We start from the raw sequence: 13,541 nt of genomic DNA, 5'->3' as shown, positions 1-13,541 counted from the left end.
CAAAGTATATAAACGATTTTATGCATAAAAACAAAATCCGTTTTAAAGATCTTTAGGAAGCAAAATATGAATTTAGATTTAGTTAAGTATGCAGTACGGATTTTTACCATTCTGTTTGTTAATAATTCTTACAGTATTTTTTTGTGTGAATGCTGTACGGAGTTTAAGTATGCAAGTTCAGGAAGAGAGCAAACATTGAACTCTGTAGTTAAATGAGAATATGCCCATAACCACACTATTATTTGAAGTAGCAATAAATCTGTAACATCAGTCACCTACAACAATATATCAGAATAATATTATTCTCACTATCTAACAATAACTCAAGACAAATAATGAAATGGCTACGTTATGCAAAAAGAGGTCCTATCTGCACAATTTTTACATAGATCATAAATGTAATGTGAAATATATAATAGAAAATGTCTTTTATCATATCACTTTTTTATAGTACTTATTTCTCAATTAATAGAAAGAATCCTTACTCGATATTTTATGATGCAAATCTCGGTAAAACATGACCATAATACTAGCATTTTTTAGTTACAAAAACATGATTCTTAAATAAAAATGTTAGTATTAAAGTCATGTTTATACTATCAATGTACAGATAGTATAATGACTAACAATAACAATTAACAACCACATGTCTACTGGGTTAAAAGATAGTGATTCCAAAGTCAAAAGTTAAATTATGTAAGCCTATTGTCAAGGATATATGTTAAGTTGATTCAATCTAATCACCAACCAACAAGGTGATGATCTAATACTTTAAGGTGCAGAGAAACAATTATACACCTCAAAAAGATTAGTTATTTATCTAAAAGGTAAAAGGATACTTTAATAGTACAAAAAATGTTTAATCATAAAAAAAATGTTTAATCATAAAAAAAAATGTTTAAGCATAAAATAACAGCAAAGCTAATTGCTTTTTTTAACAATCATGAAATATTGAATTACTGATGTTTGGAAGAAAAGATCAACGCCCATATATAAATTTTAAAGATAGAGACTATTTAGAGAAGAAAAAAGTTAGGTAAGATTGTCATTTAACTTCATAATTCATATGCCGTTTCACATTAAAGCTTCTGGATGATAATAACAAAAGTATATTATAGCGACACCCATGAGTTTTAATGAAATTACATAAATCATTCGAACCTTTTTAAAACATATATGAACCCTCCTAATTATATATATACATTACACTGATTATCCCTGTAAGATAGATAAGTGTAATTTCTTAAATAAAAAATGGTGATGGGTGTAATTAAGTCAAACAAAATACGATATATTGTGAAGACAAGTTCAAATAGTATAAAAGTTGATGTTTATTCTTTATTTTGGTTAGTTACAATATAATATGAGAGTAATTTAAACACCTTCTTAGACTTATTGACGTAGTTTGTAACAAATAAAAAATAATGAATATACATGAAATTTATACTATTTGGACTTGTCTCTACAATATAACATATTTTGTTTTGACTTAATTATATTTTACACTATTTTTTGTTTAAAAAATTACACTTATATCTCTTACAAGATAGTCAATATAATATATATATATATATATATAAATAGGGGTGGTTTGCGTGGTTTTAAAAAGTTCTAAGTGGTTTATATAATTTCTCTAAAACTCAGAGGTGTCAATGTAATTTACTCTAATAAGATCATATTCTCTCTAAAAATGCATATAGCTCTCTGCTATGAGCCTCTACGCGTTTTTACAATGTTTGATCAAATATAATTAGCAAGAACTCAATGCCATTACCCCAACCCCTCTTATATGACTATGTCTTATTGTGGAAAATGTGAACTCACACTTATTGCAAAACAAAAACATCAACCTGAAATATAAAATAACATATAAAAACAAAGGTGCATCAACCTCCAAAACATATACCATCTTTAAATATATTTAAGAGTGAATAATTATCCATATATATGATATATTGAAAGTATAAAAATATCTTATTATCTGTATATCAAAATATTGTATATCTTTAATTTTATCTCAGTAACTTTGTGTTAAGTTGTATACATGCATCTAAAAAATGCATTGAAAACATGAATCCAATTTATAAATGAGTTTAAGAAAGAAATGTTGTAACCACAGTGAAGAAGGGTAACACTATATAAAGGGTTAGAATCCATACTTGTTCACCAAGCAAGATGGGAACCTCACAATGGCCTAGACTGATATATGCAGTTGCATTTTGCCTAATTGCTACCATTGTTGTTGCTGATTATCACCCTTACAATGCAGGGCAACCCTACTACTACTACCAACCACCTTCATATTACTACCAATCTCCTCCTCCACCATCTCCATCTCCATCGCCACCACCTCCTTATGTTTATAAGTCTCCTCCTCCACCATCTCCTTCACCACCTCCCCCATATGCTTACAAGTCTCCACCTCCACCTTCACCTTCACCTCCTCCGCCATATCTCTACAAGTCCCCACCTCCACCATCTCCTTCACCACCTCCTCCATATGTAAACAAGTCTCCACCTCCACCTTCTTCGTCGCCTCCTCCACCTTATATCTATAAGTCACCACCTCCTCCATCACCTTCACCACCTCCTCCATCACCTTCACCACCTCCTCCATCACCTTCACCACCTCCTCCATCACCTTCACCACCTCCTCCATCACCTTCACCACCTCCTCCATCACCTTCACCACCTCCTCCATCACCTTCACCACCTCCACCTTCTCCATCGCCTCCTCCGCCTTATGTCTATAAGTCACCACCACCCCCATCTCCTTCACCACCTCCACCATCTCCGTCACCCCCTCCACCATATCACCCCTACCTCTATAGCTCACCCCCGCCTCCGGTGTACTAAGATTATGTGACACATGATTGTCCCTTTTAATTATATAAGCCTTCATTGATTATATAGTAGAGACAGTGAAATAAGAGGCTCAGTGTTATTATGTTTTGTCATTATGCATGTATCAGCGTTTCTTCAAATGTTTGTTTTGATCTCTTTTCTCATATTTTCATATGATGTCTCATTGTAACTCTTTGTTGTTAGAGTTATAATATTCCCATCTTCGAAATTATATTTATGATTTTGGTGAAGTTCCATTGATAGGTTAAAGAAAAGATATAAAAAACAGTGATGTTATTTCCCTTTACAGTAATATAATGTTACCAAAAAAAGGATAAATTAAAAATGAAAAGATTGTCACAGTAAAATTCCAAAACTAATTCATGTTTTAAGACACGCTTAGCCTTTTATGTGTTTCCAATGCAACAATTCAAAATAATTTGGCATTGTGTAGAGTTCCAGAATTTACAAACAAAATTGAATGTATTTTTTTAACTCTGAATTTGATATTGCTGTATTTTTTAATTTACTTATACAAAGGAGAAGGTAAAGTTTGCTAAGACAAAATACTACAAAGTCTATATCCAACTAATGGGAGAGTTTTGCTCACTAGAATGCATCCCTAGTCCTCAATCTAAAGTGCATGAGTGATAAGAATTATCCAATAACTTCTCTTTAGCTAATATATTATGTCACCAAAGGAAATCATGAAGGTATTATTTTAAAAGAGATTCGAAAAATAATCCTCACAAACTCTCTCTTCTGTCTATTCTCTTCATTGACTTATATGCACAGGTAACATTGCCAAAATGGATTTTGCTGCCATTATGTCTCACCAAAATAAGGACCAACACAAGCATGTCCATTTATAAAGAACAATGAATGACACATGCCCTACTTATACTACCAAAAAGAAAAGAAAAAACATTAAAAAATTAAGGAAATTAGAAAGAAAATTATAAAACTAGGAGCGGGAAGTGAAGAAAGTTTTACACCTATCTGTTAGGAAGTCAAGAAAGAAAATTGTGACATAAATAATTTTATTGAATGAATAAGAATTGGAGAAGGATTTCAAGAGCTTCCCATTTTCAAAGGATTTCCCTTCTTAAATGACCCAATTGCTATTCTTACAAGATTACAATGTCCTTAACTACTTTTTAGTACCATAACTGATTGGAATAACAATGAGAGGAACAACCAATTAAGGTAAGGTATTTTGTCAATGAAGTACAACACATTGAACCATGTGCAGGTAGCTATACATAATTAACACAAAACACTTAATATTGAGAGCTCTTACTTTCCTACTAACCTTTGCATTGCAACTAAAGTACCCATCCATCCCTACAAAAAATATTTATGGCTTCCCCGAACATGTATAAAAGAACATTCCTGAACCAAAAACCAGATAACCCACATGTACATCCACTTCTGCCAGTTTTTTTCTAGCATTGAAATCGAATATGGAAGCTACAATCCTCTGACATGTCTGCATATTTTGTTCGGTGGCAGAAACTCCAGAATTTCTTACTCCCTTATGATGCTTTGCTTGCTACCTCTGTGGAACTGCGAACCTCCTGTGGGCTGTCTGGTTTAACTTTTATCTTAACTGGATTCCCAAGCTTCGATTTATCTTCCATTTTTGCAATTTCCAACGCTTTTGTACATACAGGAAAACTTTGATCGTCCCAGGACTCCAAAATCACACCAGAGCCTATACATGTTCTTCCCTCGTAGAAGGCTGCAAACTGCCCGGCAGCTAGGCCTTGATCATCTTCAGATATGCGAACAACAGCAGAGTCTCCAATGCCATCTCCTCCATCTTCCATCTCTAAGCTACAATTATAGAACCCAGGACCATGTCTCACCTGAAAAGGTTAAGATACATAACTTCAAGTCTTCAAGAAATATAAATAAGGAAAATGTTTATAACAACGTTGAAGATAAATTGATACTGATATTCAAGATATTCATCCACCTTGCATTGGATCTGAGTTGTCTGGCTTGGGGGCTGCCCACTAAGCCACTTAAAAGAGCCAACACGAAATATGCGCCTTCTTTTGTCAAAGGAAAAGTAATTTCTTGACACGAAAACCACATTATTTTTAATGTCCTTCTCAACAACATACCTGCATGAGATAACAATGGTATGATTTATTTATTTTTGTTTTTAATAACCACATAGTTGGTAATTCGGTATATAGATATGAAAACCATTAAAGCAAATTTTTAGATGGCTCGGGGTGGAGAAAATTGTTGTGGCAAAAACATTGCTCTCTTCCAAGTGAATGGACAAATCTTTAAAATTGTATAGGGCAACAAGCAAACATGGATTCATAATTTTAAAATACAGTCCTATCTTCAATGCAAAAGAAAATGTATAATTATAAGATAAGATTGGAAATTTATCAGATAAATACAGCCGGTGTCAGAAAGAAATAGGGAGGGGACAAACCATGGGCCTCCAGGTAGCCGTAGACCCTGGCGCTGACCAATAGTATAAAACCAGAAGCCTCGATGTTTGCCAAGAAAATCTCCAGTCTCCGCTTCCAGGATGATACCTTCTCTCTCCCCAATATGCCGTGCAACGAAGTCACTGAACCTTATCTATTCAAATAGTTAATAAATCTAGTCATAAGAGAAAACTACCTTCAAGGCTTGCCTCAAAACAATAGTATGCATGTGAACAAAATGATAGTATTAAAAGTTTTAACATGGAAAATTAAATAATAGCAACAATTATCCAAAATGAACATTGTCATACATGTCCTTTTTATTTTAACCATCTTCATTGAAAACAATTCGAAAGATCAATAGTGATTTGTAGACGAACCATATATTTCTTTGCACATAGTCATAGATACAATATAAAAGAGCTTTTCACTCAGCATACCTTGCCCAAAAAGCATATTCCTTGGGAATCCTTTCTATCCTTATTTGGAAGATCAAATTTTGAGGCAAGCCTACGGACTTCATCCTGCAGATAACGAGGCAAGAGACAATAATTTTCTTCATAATATCATGGTGTTAAAGAAAACAAAGCATGTCTGCATAGAGAAAATGATAGAAACAAAGTTCATACGAAAACATATTACCTGAGTACTCATGTTAAACATCATTAAAAAATGGATAGCAAGCGATGTACAAATAAAAGTGAATGTCAGCAAGTAAAAGATGATAAAAGAAATTTTAATACAGAACGCAATAACTCGCCCTTGTAAATGGTCAGTGCAAAATAGCATTCAATTTTCAACCCTAAGCAGCAATTAAAGGGACTCAAAGTCTAGCATATATTCTGAACACACTTACACACTGCCTGAGTTCTCACGTTAGACAACATAAAAATACCGAATCACTGACAAAATAAGATGCAACTTCAGCATTGTAAATGTGACCGAGGCAGTCAGTACAAACCTTGGGAATACAACCAAGTGGAAAAAGAAGTCGTTTCAGCTGGGATTGTGAGAGGTGTGAAAGGAAGTATGTTTGATCCTTCACCTAAAATTTCAAACCCACACATGAAAGATATTTTTCCGATTGATAAACAAACAAGCAAAGAAATATAGCGAACTTAATAATGTTGTGAAGTATTTAGTATATGTTAACCAGTGAAGATTTTCCAGATAAAACTAATTGTGTAGAAATATCACCTATAATCTACAAGTGCAAACAAGATCTTGCAAAAAGTATATCTCATATTGGTACCATGTCTTGTGATAGTTCTAGAACAGAAGGCTCATCCATTTGATCTGAAGATGGGTGGACAACCCTTGCATAATGTCCAGAAGCAACATAGTCAAAACCCATATTGTTGATTGCATCCAAGAATGCACCTAAGAAAACAATATATGATTTATGGCACAGAAAGAAATTACATGAAATAAACTACAACTTGGTGAGATTGGACCATGGCACGTGATGGGATGCATACCAAACTTTATTCTCGTATTGCAGAGAACATCTGGGTTAGGAGTACGGCCACAACGATACTCTTCAATGATGTAAGAAACCTGTATGCAGGTTAGTAATTCAGCTACCAGGTGCACCCGACACACCAATAGTATTGCAACATGAATACACTAATGAAGGGTGCTTGTATAAGCATTATTTCACACAAAAAACATGTTTTTTTTTACTATTTTAAAAAAATCACTTTAAACACTTGCATATTTGTTTGGTTAGACTTTTACCAGTAGTCCAGTACCTGTAAAAAAAAGCTGAAAAACAGTTTTTTGAGAAGTGCTATTTTCTAGTTTCTCTAAAATGCTTCAAATTTACATTTAAAAAAAGGTATCCCTAAAAGTACTTTTTATAATTGCAGCCTAACACTAAATAGATTCTGATTTACTACATAACAAAAATCATTTTTTTGTAAGGATAAGTCCACACTCTAAGGCAAGCACATAAACATTAATGCAGTCTGTATAAAACAGGAAATACTACACTTGAAGTTTGGAGGGAAAGTGGGTAAAGATTGTACAAAAATAGGTGAAGGGATATTGCATTGTTGCATACCACATTGTTCCAGTACTCATCAGTCAAATGCACAACTTCTAATGGCACATCAACCTGCAAATGCAAACATCAATTTATTGTGCTCCTTAGCATCATTCAATTATGTCATAAATAAAGCAAAATAGAGTATTGAGAAGAAGGTGACCTGATCACAAACATGTTTGGCATACTTCAAATCATCTTCCCATGGACACTGTGACCAAAAGTTGTCAAAATCTTCCTACACAAAAGCATAAACGTGTGTAATTTAACCTAATTTGAAAATAAACAATAAGCAATAAACAAAGTGTGTAGACATTGTTCAATTAATGTTGTACAATTGAATATAATAAAATTAGAAATGAAGTTTCAACTGTGTTACAGTGAAATGAAAAATAGTACTTGGAACCAAATTTTGAGGTAGAAGGCGGTGCAAGAGTGACCGGCGGCGTGAAGAAGGCGGAGAGCAACACTGCTATCAACACCGCCGCTAATAAGAACGGCAAGACGGAGGTTGTGGTTATGTGGCATGGAACAACGGAGATATGAGGTGTCCAAAGATGGTGAAGAAGTTGCAGAAGAGAAAGATGGTTGAGAGAAAAGTTTGAACCTTGGGAAACGACGAAAGGGTTGTTGTTGAAGTTGAAGAGATGTGAAATAAGAGTGAGATGAATTGATACAACACAACATTGGCATCAAATTCAAATTCAAATTCAAATTCCATCTCAACATCATCGTCATCCTCTGCTGCTTGTCTTGCAAAACCTGCCTTTTTACTACATCCTTCGACGTTTCATCTTTCGTGTTTTTTTTAATTATTACTTTGGTCCCTACTTTTCTTAATTGTAACTTTAGTCCTCCATTTTTTATTTTTTTATTTTTAGTTCTTAAACTTGTGCACTTTAGTCCTCCTCCTCTCTCTCTCTAGCTTTAGTTCGATATCATAAGAGTAAGTTTTTCTCGGGTGTACCATCATCACTTGAAAGTTTTGAGTGTGATTTGTTTACATCATACATTAATAATTATTCACTCTTAAATAAAATTGATAGATATGATATGAATGATACCTAATATATTTATTGGATAAAAAATGTTAATGACTTAGGCTTTGGATGGGAAAATAAAAGATTGTAAAGTTATCTAAAATTTTATTTATTGTTTCTGAATTCTTCTATTTCCTTTCATTAGTCTCTAAAACACAACTCGCAAATAAATCATTTCATTTAAGATATCTATGCACTATCAATATATAAGTATATATTATCCATCATTTATTTGTAATATTTTTATTTGAGAGTCAATAATAAATATGAATAGTAGATGATGTAACGATAATGTAAAAAACTATTGTACTGTGGATGGATACATTTCAATTATTTATTAAATTCAAGAATTATATTAGTTTGTTTACTTGTTTGAATTAGTTGAAGATTAGGTGAATTATGTATTCATGAGATTAAAATGGCTTTGATTAAAAAAATATGGTTGATAAAAAATATGAGAAGTGGATAAAGGTTGAATTATAATTTATATAAGAGTTTAAATCTCACAAGTTGGATGATAACCTAATTAGTATATAATATATGTGAGTATATCTATCATCACTCATAGAGTTGTGAGATTCCTTTCGATCCTAACGAATTTCAAAGACTCATATGACTTCAACTTCAAATTGTGAAAAATAGAGTTTGCAATCAACCAAACCAGTTTGATATTAGTTCAAAATTCGACTTATTATTTAGCTCGTTAAATAAATGAGCCAAATTTAAGTTGGATACAGTTCGACTCATTAAGTTTATGAGCTGACTCAATATATACAAACTAATTTTTTATGTTTATTGTTATTATATCATAACCTATGCATTATTTTATTTTTTTATGTTTTTTGTTATTATATATAAACAATGTTATATACACATCTATTTGTAGTATTTTTAAAAATGAATTAATTATTTGAGTTGCCTAGATGAACCAATTCGAACTGAACTGATCAATTTGTGAACTTTAATCGAGCCGAATTCGAGCTGAAAAAATAACTCGTATCGAATTCAAGTCAAATTTCGAGCTGAACAAATCCTTATCGAGCCAAACCTAACTGAATTCTAGTTCAACTCGATTCGGATGGACATATAAGAAAATGTTAAGATCACATTTATGATTAATTTATGAAGGGTGAGGGTAATGGAAATTTGAATGTCTATTTAGACTATTCATCAATCCATTATAATTTTATAAAATAGGAGACTAAAATGACATTGATTATTGGAAAGCATGAATCGGAAATTAGGAACATCAATAACTTACCTTTGCATGTATTGTCATTTATTGATTTTTTAAATTAATGAAGGACAACCCATATTATTCTCCACGAGCATATTGTGTCATTGTAGACGATTTAGGAATGAAAAGAGAGAGAAAATAGCACAAATATTAACATGGTATTGATCATTTATAGATTGACAATTATTAAGTCATAAATAAAGATAATTCATGTAAAAAAAATTAAGCGAGATAATGCTCAACAAATAAAAAAGTCATCTCAAATTCTGAACTGGGCTCAACGCATGGTGAAAATGGGCCCAATAAGGAAGAATCTCCTCGCTTATATTTTTTGTACCTAAATTCAATTGTTCGTTGTGTGAGAAACTTCACTGATGCCGCCTCCAAAGTCGGTATAAGTTTCTCACTCTCTGCTTCCATTACTTCTCAATCAAACCCTAACAACTTTCAGGTCAATTCTTCCCTTACTTACTTTCTGCATTTTCATTATTTGTTCTTGAATCGTAGTTGATGCTTCAAAACCATGCGTGTTCCATTATATTTGAATTTGTGCGTTTTTTATTTGATGTGTTGATTTTTAACCATAAATTATTGTATGCGATAGGTTTATTCGTAAAGATGGTGCATTATAACTTCAAGAAAATTACTGTGGTACCAAATGGGAAGGACTTCATTGATATCATCCTTTCTCGCACCCAGCGTCAGACACCTACAGTTGTACACAAAGGATATGCGATTACCCGTCTCCGTCAGTTTTATATGCGCAAAGTGAAATACACTCAACAGAACTTTCATGAAAAGCTCTCAACCATTGTTGATGAGTTCCCTCGGCTTGATGATATTCATCCTTTTTATGGTGATCTACTCCATGTACTATACAACAAAGATCATTACAAGCTTGCGCTCGGACAAATCAATACTGCTAGGAATCTTATTGGTAAGATTGCCAAGGATTATGTGAGATTGCTGAAATATGGTGACTCACTATACCGGTGCAAGTGTCTGAAGGTTGCTGCTCTTGGCCGCATGTGCACTGTGCTTAAGAGGATTGGCCCAAGTTTGGCTTACCTCGAGCAGATAAGACAACACATGGCTAGGCTTCCATCAATCGATCCAAATACCAGGACCGTCTTGATTTGTGGATATCCTAATGTTGGCAAGAGCTCATTCATTAACAAAATTACCAGAGCTGATGTGGATGTACAGCCTTATGCTTTCACTACAAAGTCACTCTTTGTAGGGCATACGGACTATAAGTACCTCAGGTATCTGTCAGCATTTTACTCTCTGTGGATTTACCTTTTTAATCTTTTATCATTGCTGTTGTTATTTACAGTATGCAATTCTATCAAAATGGTTGCCCAGCTGGTCAATAACACATCATTCTGTTGCTGCTCATTTTATATTTATTTTCGTATAATTGATATCCGTAGTTGGTCCAGAATTAGATTTTCACATTAAGCATAAAAATGAGTTGAAATACTTGGCTATTGTATTTTGTAAGTGCTTTTAGCAACTAGCTGAAGATATAATACTTTGGGAGATTAACTCATTCTAACTCATTAACTAAAGTACATTTCAGTAACTTATTTTGGTTTACACTCTATACAATGGTAGGGTGTTAGTTACATTTATGTTATCAATGACACCCTAATAGAGATGACACTACTATCAGTAGAAGATAACAAGAATATTCAATAGTCCTTCACCTCTTTTTCTATGAACATTCAAATCTTGGAAACAACTTATCCACTTGCAGGGCAAGGTTGCGTCCATTTACCCTTCCCATATCCCACTAAATGAGAGTCTCATGCACTAGGTCACCTTTTTTTATCACTGCTTGTATCTCTTTTAATCTCTTTTAACCAATAGAGGGGGATTCAAACCGTCCATTATTATTATTATTACTGTAGTTGGATCTTGGATTCTTACGAGTTTCACTGCATCTATATTCCATGTCAACAGGTACCAAGTTATTGATACCCCAGGGATTTTGGACAGACCTTTTGAAGATCGTAATATTATTGAGATGTGCAGTATCACTGCTCTGGCACATTTGAGAGCTGCAATATTGTTTTTCTTGGACATATCTGGGTCTTGTGGTTACACTATTGCACAACAGGCAGCTCTATTTCATAGCATTAAGTCTTTGTTCATGAACAAGCCATTAATTATTGTCTGCAACAAGACAGACTTGCAACCCCTTGAGGGCTTATCTGAGGAAGACATGAAATTGGTCATGGAGATGAAATCTGAAGCCTTGAAGACTGTTATTGGTCAAGACGGAGATATTACAAATGATGAGGGTGTGTTGTTGACCATGAGCACTTTGACAGAAGATGGGGTAATGGCAGTTAAAAATGCAGCATGTGAAAGGTTATTGAATCAGAGGGTAGAGATAAAGATGAAGTCAAAGAAAATTAATGATTGCTTGAATAGGTTTCATGTTGCATTACCAAAACCTCGTGACCAGAAGGAAAGGCTTCCATGTATTCCTCCAGCAGTTCTAGAAGCTAGGTCTAAGCAAGCAGCTGAGGAGGAAAAGAGGAAAACTGAAAAGGAGCTGGAGAATGAGAATGGAGGGGCAGGTGTATACTCGATGAACTTGAGAAAGCATTACATTTTAGCTGATGATGAATGGAAAGAAGATATACTGCCAGAAATTTTGGATGGTCACAATGTGTATGATTTCATTGATCCTGATATTCTGCATAGAGTTGAAGAGTTGGAAAGAGAAGATGGGTTTAGACAGGCAGAGGATGAAGATGATTTTGAGATAGATGGAACTGAATTAACTCCAGAACAACAGGCAGCTTTAGCTGAGATTAGGAAAAAGAAAAGCCTGCTCATTCAACAGCATCGGATCAAAAAGAGCACAGCAGAGAGCCGGCCAACTGTTCCAAGGAAATTTGACAAGGACAAACAATTCACATCAGAAAGAATGGGAAGGCAGCTATCATCTTTGGGGCTTGATCCCAGTTTGGCAATTAACAGAATGCGCAGCAGGTCTGTGTCTAGGAGAGGTCGGAAAAGGGATAGATCACCTGAAAGTGCTCATGGTGGAGATGGAATGGATATTGATGGTGACACACCTAGCAAGAAGCAGCGTCTCAGTAGGTCACGGTCGCGGTCCAGGTCAGTTACGCGCCCTGCAAATGAAGTTGTACCAGGAGAGGGCTTCAAGGACTCTATTCAAAAGGGCAAGGCTATTAAACTTGCTAAGAATTCTAATAAAAAGAGAAACAAGGATGCCCGTCGTGGAGAAGCTGATAGAGTTATACCTAATCTGAAGCCCAAACACTTGTATTCTGGGAAGCGCTCCAGTGGAAAGACTGACAGACGCTGATAAAGGTGAAGTTCTTTGCCATTATACATACACACTCTTGCACATTCTCTTAATTCGTCATGTATGCAGCAAGTAAGCTATAACAGCATACAATAACAATCATTAGAGTGTAGTTGAATGCTGATTCTTGTAACAATTGCTAACTCAACTGCATTCATGAGTAGTTTATTTTCCTTGGCAGACCTTTAAGCTTTACCTATTTAGATATACATCTGTTTGATCATAGAATATGGCTTTAAAATTGTTAGTCAGTTAAAGTTTCCTTTTCTCTGCAGGGGACGCTGATTTATGCTTTTCTGCCACATCTATTGGCATGGTTTGCGGCCTTCAAGAATTTTGTTCTTTAGTTGTGTTGCAGTTTAAACGTATGGTTATGGCAGCGAAGATTTTGTTATATACCTCTGCCTCAATTTCCCTTAATATTATGTTGCCCTTCTGCATGTTGCAATGTTACTGTTAACGTTGTTAGTCTTTATTTATTTAGTTCTACTTTGGAGACCCGATGTTTGAATTTTATGAGTTGTGTCATTGTTTGATGTTTATGTACACTCAGACCAATGAAGAAGTTTGTTTCACA

General features: G+C 34.2%; 3 protein-coding genes across 4 annotated transcripts; 2 read left to right on the top strand and 1 right to left on the bottom strand.

Annotated features, from left to right (window-relative positions):
• Positions 2,166-3,019, top strand: LOC109355419 (extensin-like). Its single transcript, XM_019598575.1, has one exon. It carries the CDS (start codon positions 2,176-2,178, stop codon positions 2,854-2,856), a length of 681 nt encoding a protein of 226 aa, XP_019454120.1. The 5' UTR covers positions 2,166-2,175; the 3' UTR covers positions 2,857-3,019.
• On the bottom strand, positions 3,903-8,144 carry LOC109355416 (tRNA-specific 2-thiouridylase MnmA). Its single transcript, XM_019598568.1, has 10 exons — positions 7,741-8,144; positions 7,505-7,579; positions 7,360-7,413; positions 6,776-6,854; positions 6,550-6,677; positions 6,259-6,342; positions 5,738-5,821; positions 5,300-5,451; positions 4,823-4,973; positions 3,903-4,712 (listed from the first exon to the last, which is right to left on the bottom strand). The coding sequence occupies exons 1-10, from the start codon at positions 8,077-8,079 to the stop codon at positions 4,380-4,382; spliced, it is 1,479 nt and encodes a 492-aa protein (XP_019454113.1). The 5' UTR covers positions 8,080-8,144; the 3' UTR covers positions 3,903-4,379.
• On the top strand, positions 9,969-13,541 carry LOC109355415 (nucleolar GTP-binding protein 1-like). Of its 2 annotated transcripts, none has more exons than XM_019598566.1 (4): positions 9,969-10,069; positions 10,223-10,883; positions 11,584-12,969; positions 13,240-13,541. In XM_019598566.1, the coding sequence occupies exons 2-3, from the start codon at positions 10,237-10,239 to the stop codon at positions 12,962-12,964; spliced, it is 2,028 nt and encodes a 675-aa protein (XP_019454111.1). In that variant the 5' UTR covers positions 9,969-10,069; positions 10,223-10,236; the 3' UTR covers positions 12,965-12,969; positions 13,240-13,541. The 2 variants fall into 2 exon arrangements, with proteins under 2 accessions (XP_019454111.1, XP_019454112.1); XM_019598567.1 differs by having other exon boundaries at positions 11,584-12,964; positions 13,236-13,510.

This window comes from Lupinus angustifolius, chromosome LG08, assembly GCF_001865875.1.
Source record: "Lupinus angustifolius cultivar Tanjil chromosome LG08, LupAngTanjil_v1.0, whole genome shotgun sequence".
In the NCBI taxonomy this organism is placed as follows: domain Eukaryota; kingdom Viridiplantae; phylum Streptophyta; class Magnoliopsida; order Fabales; family Fabaceae; genus Lupinus; species Lupinus angustifolius.
This window is presented reverse-complemented; position numbering and strand designations above follow the sequence as displayed.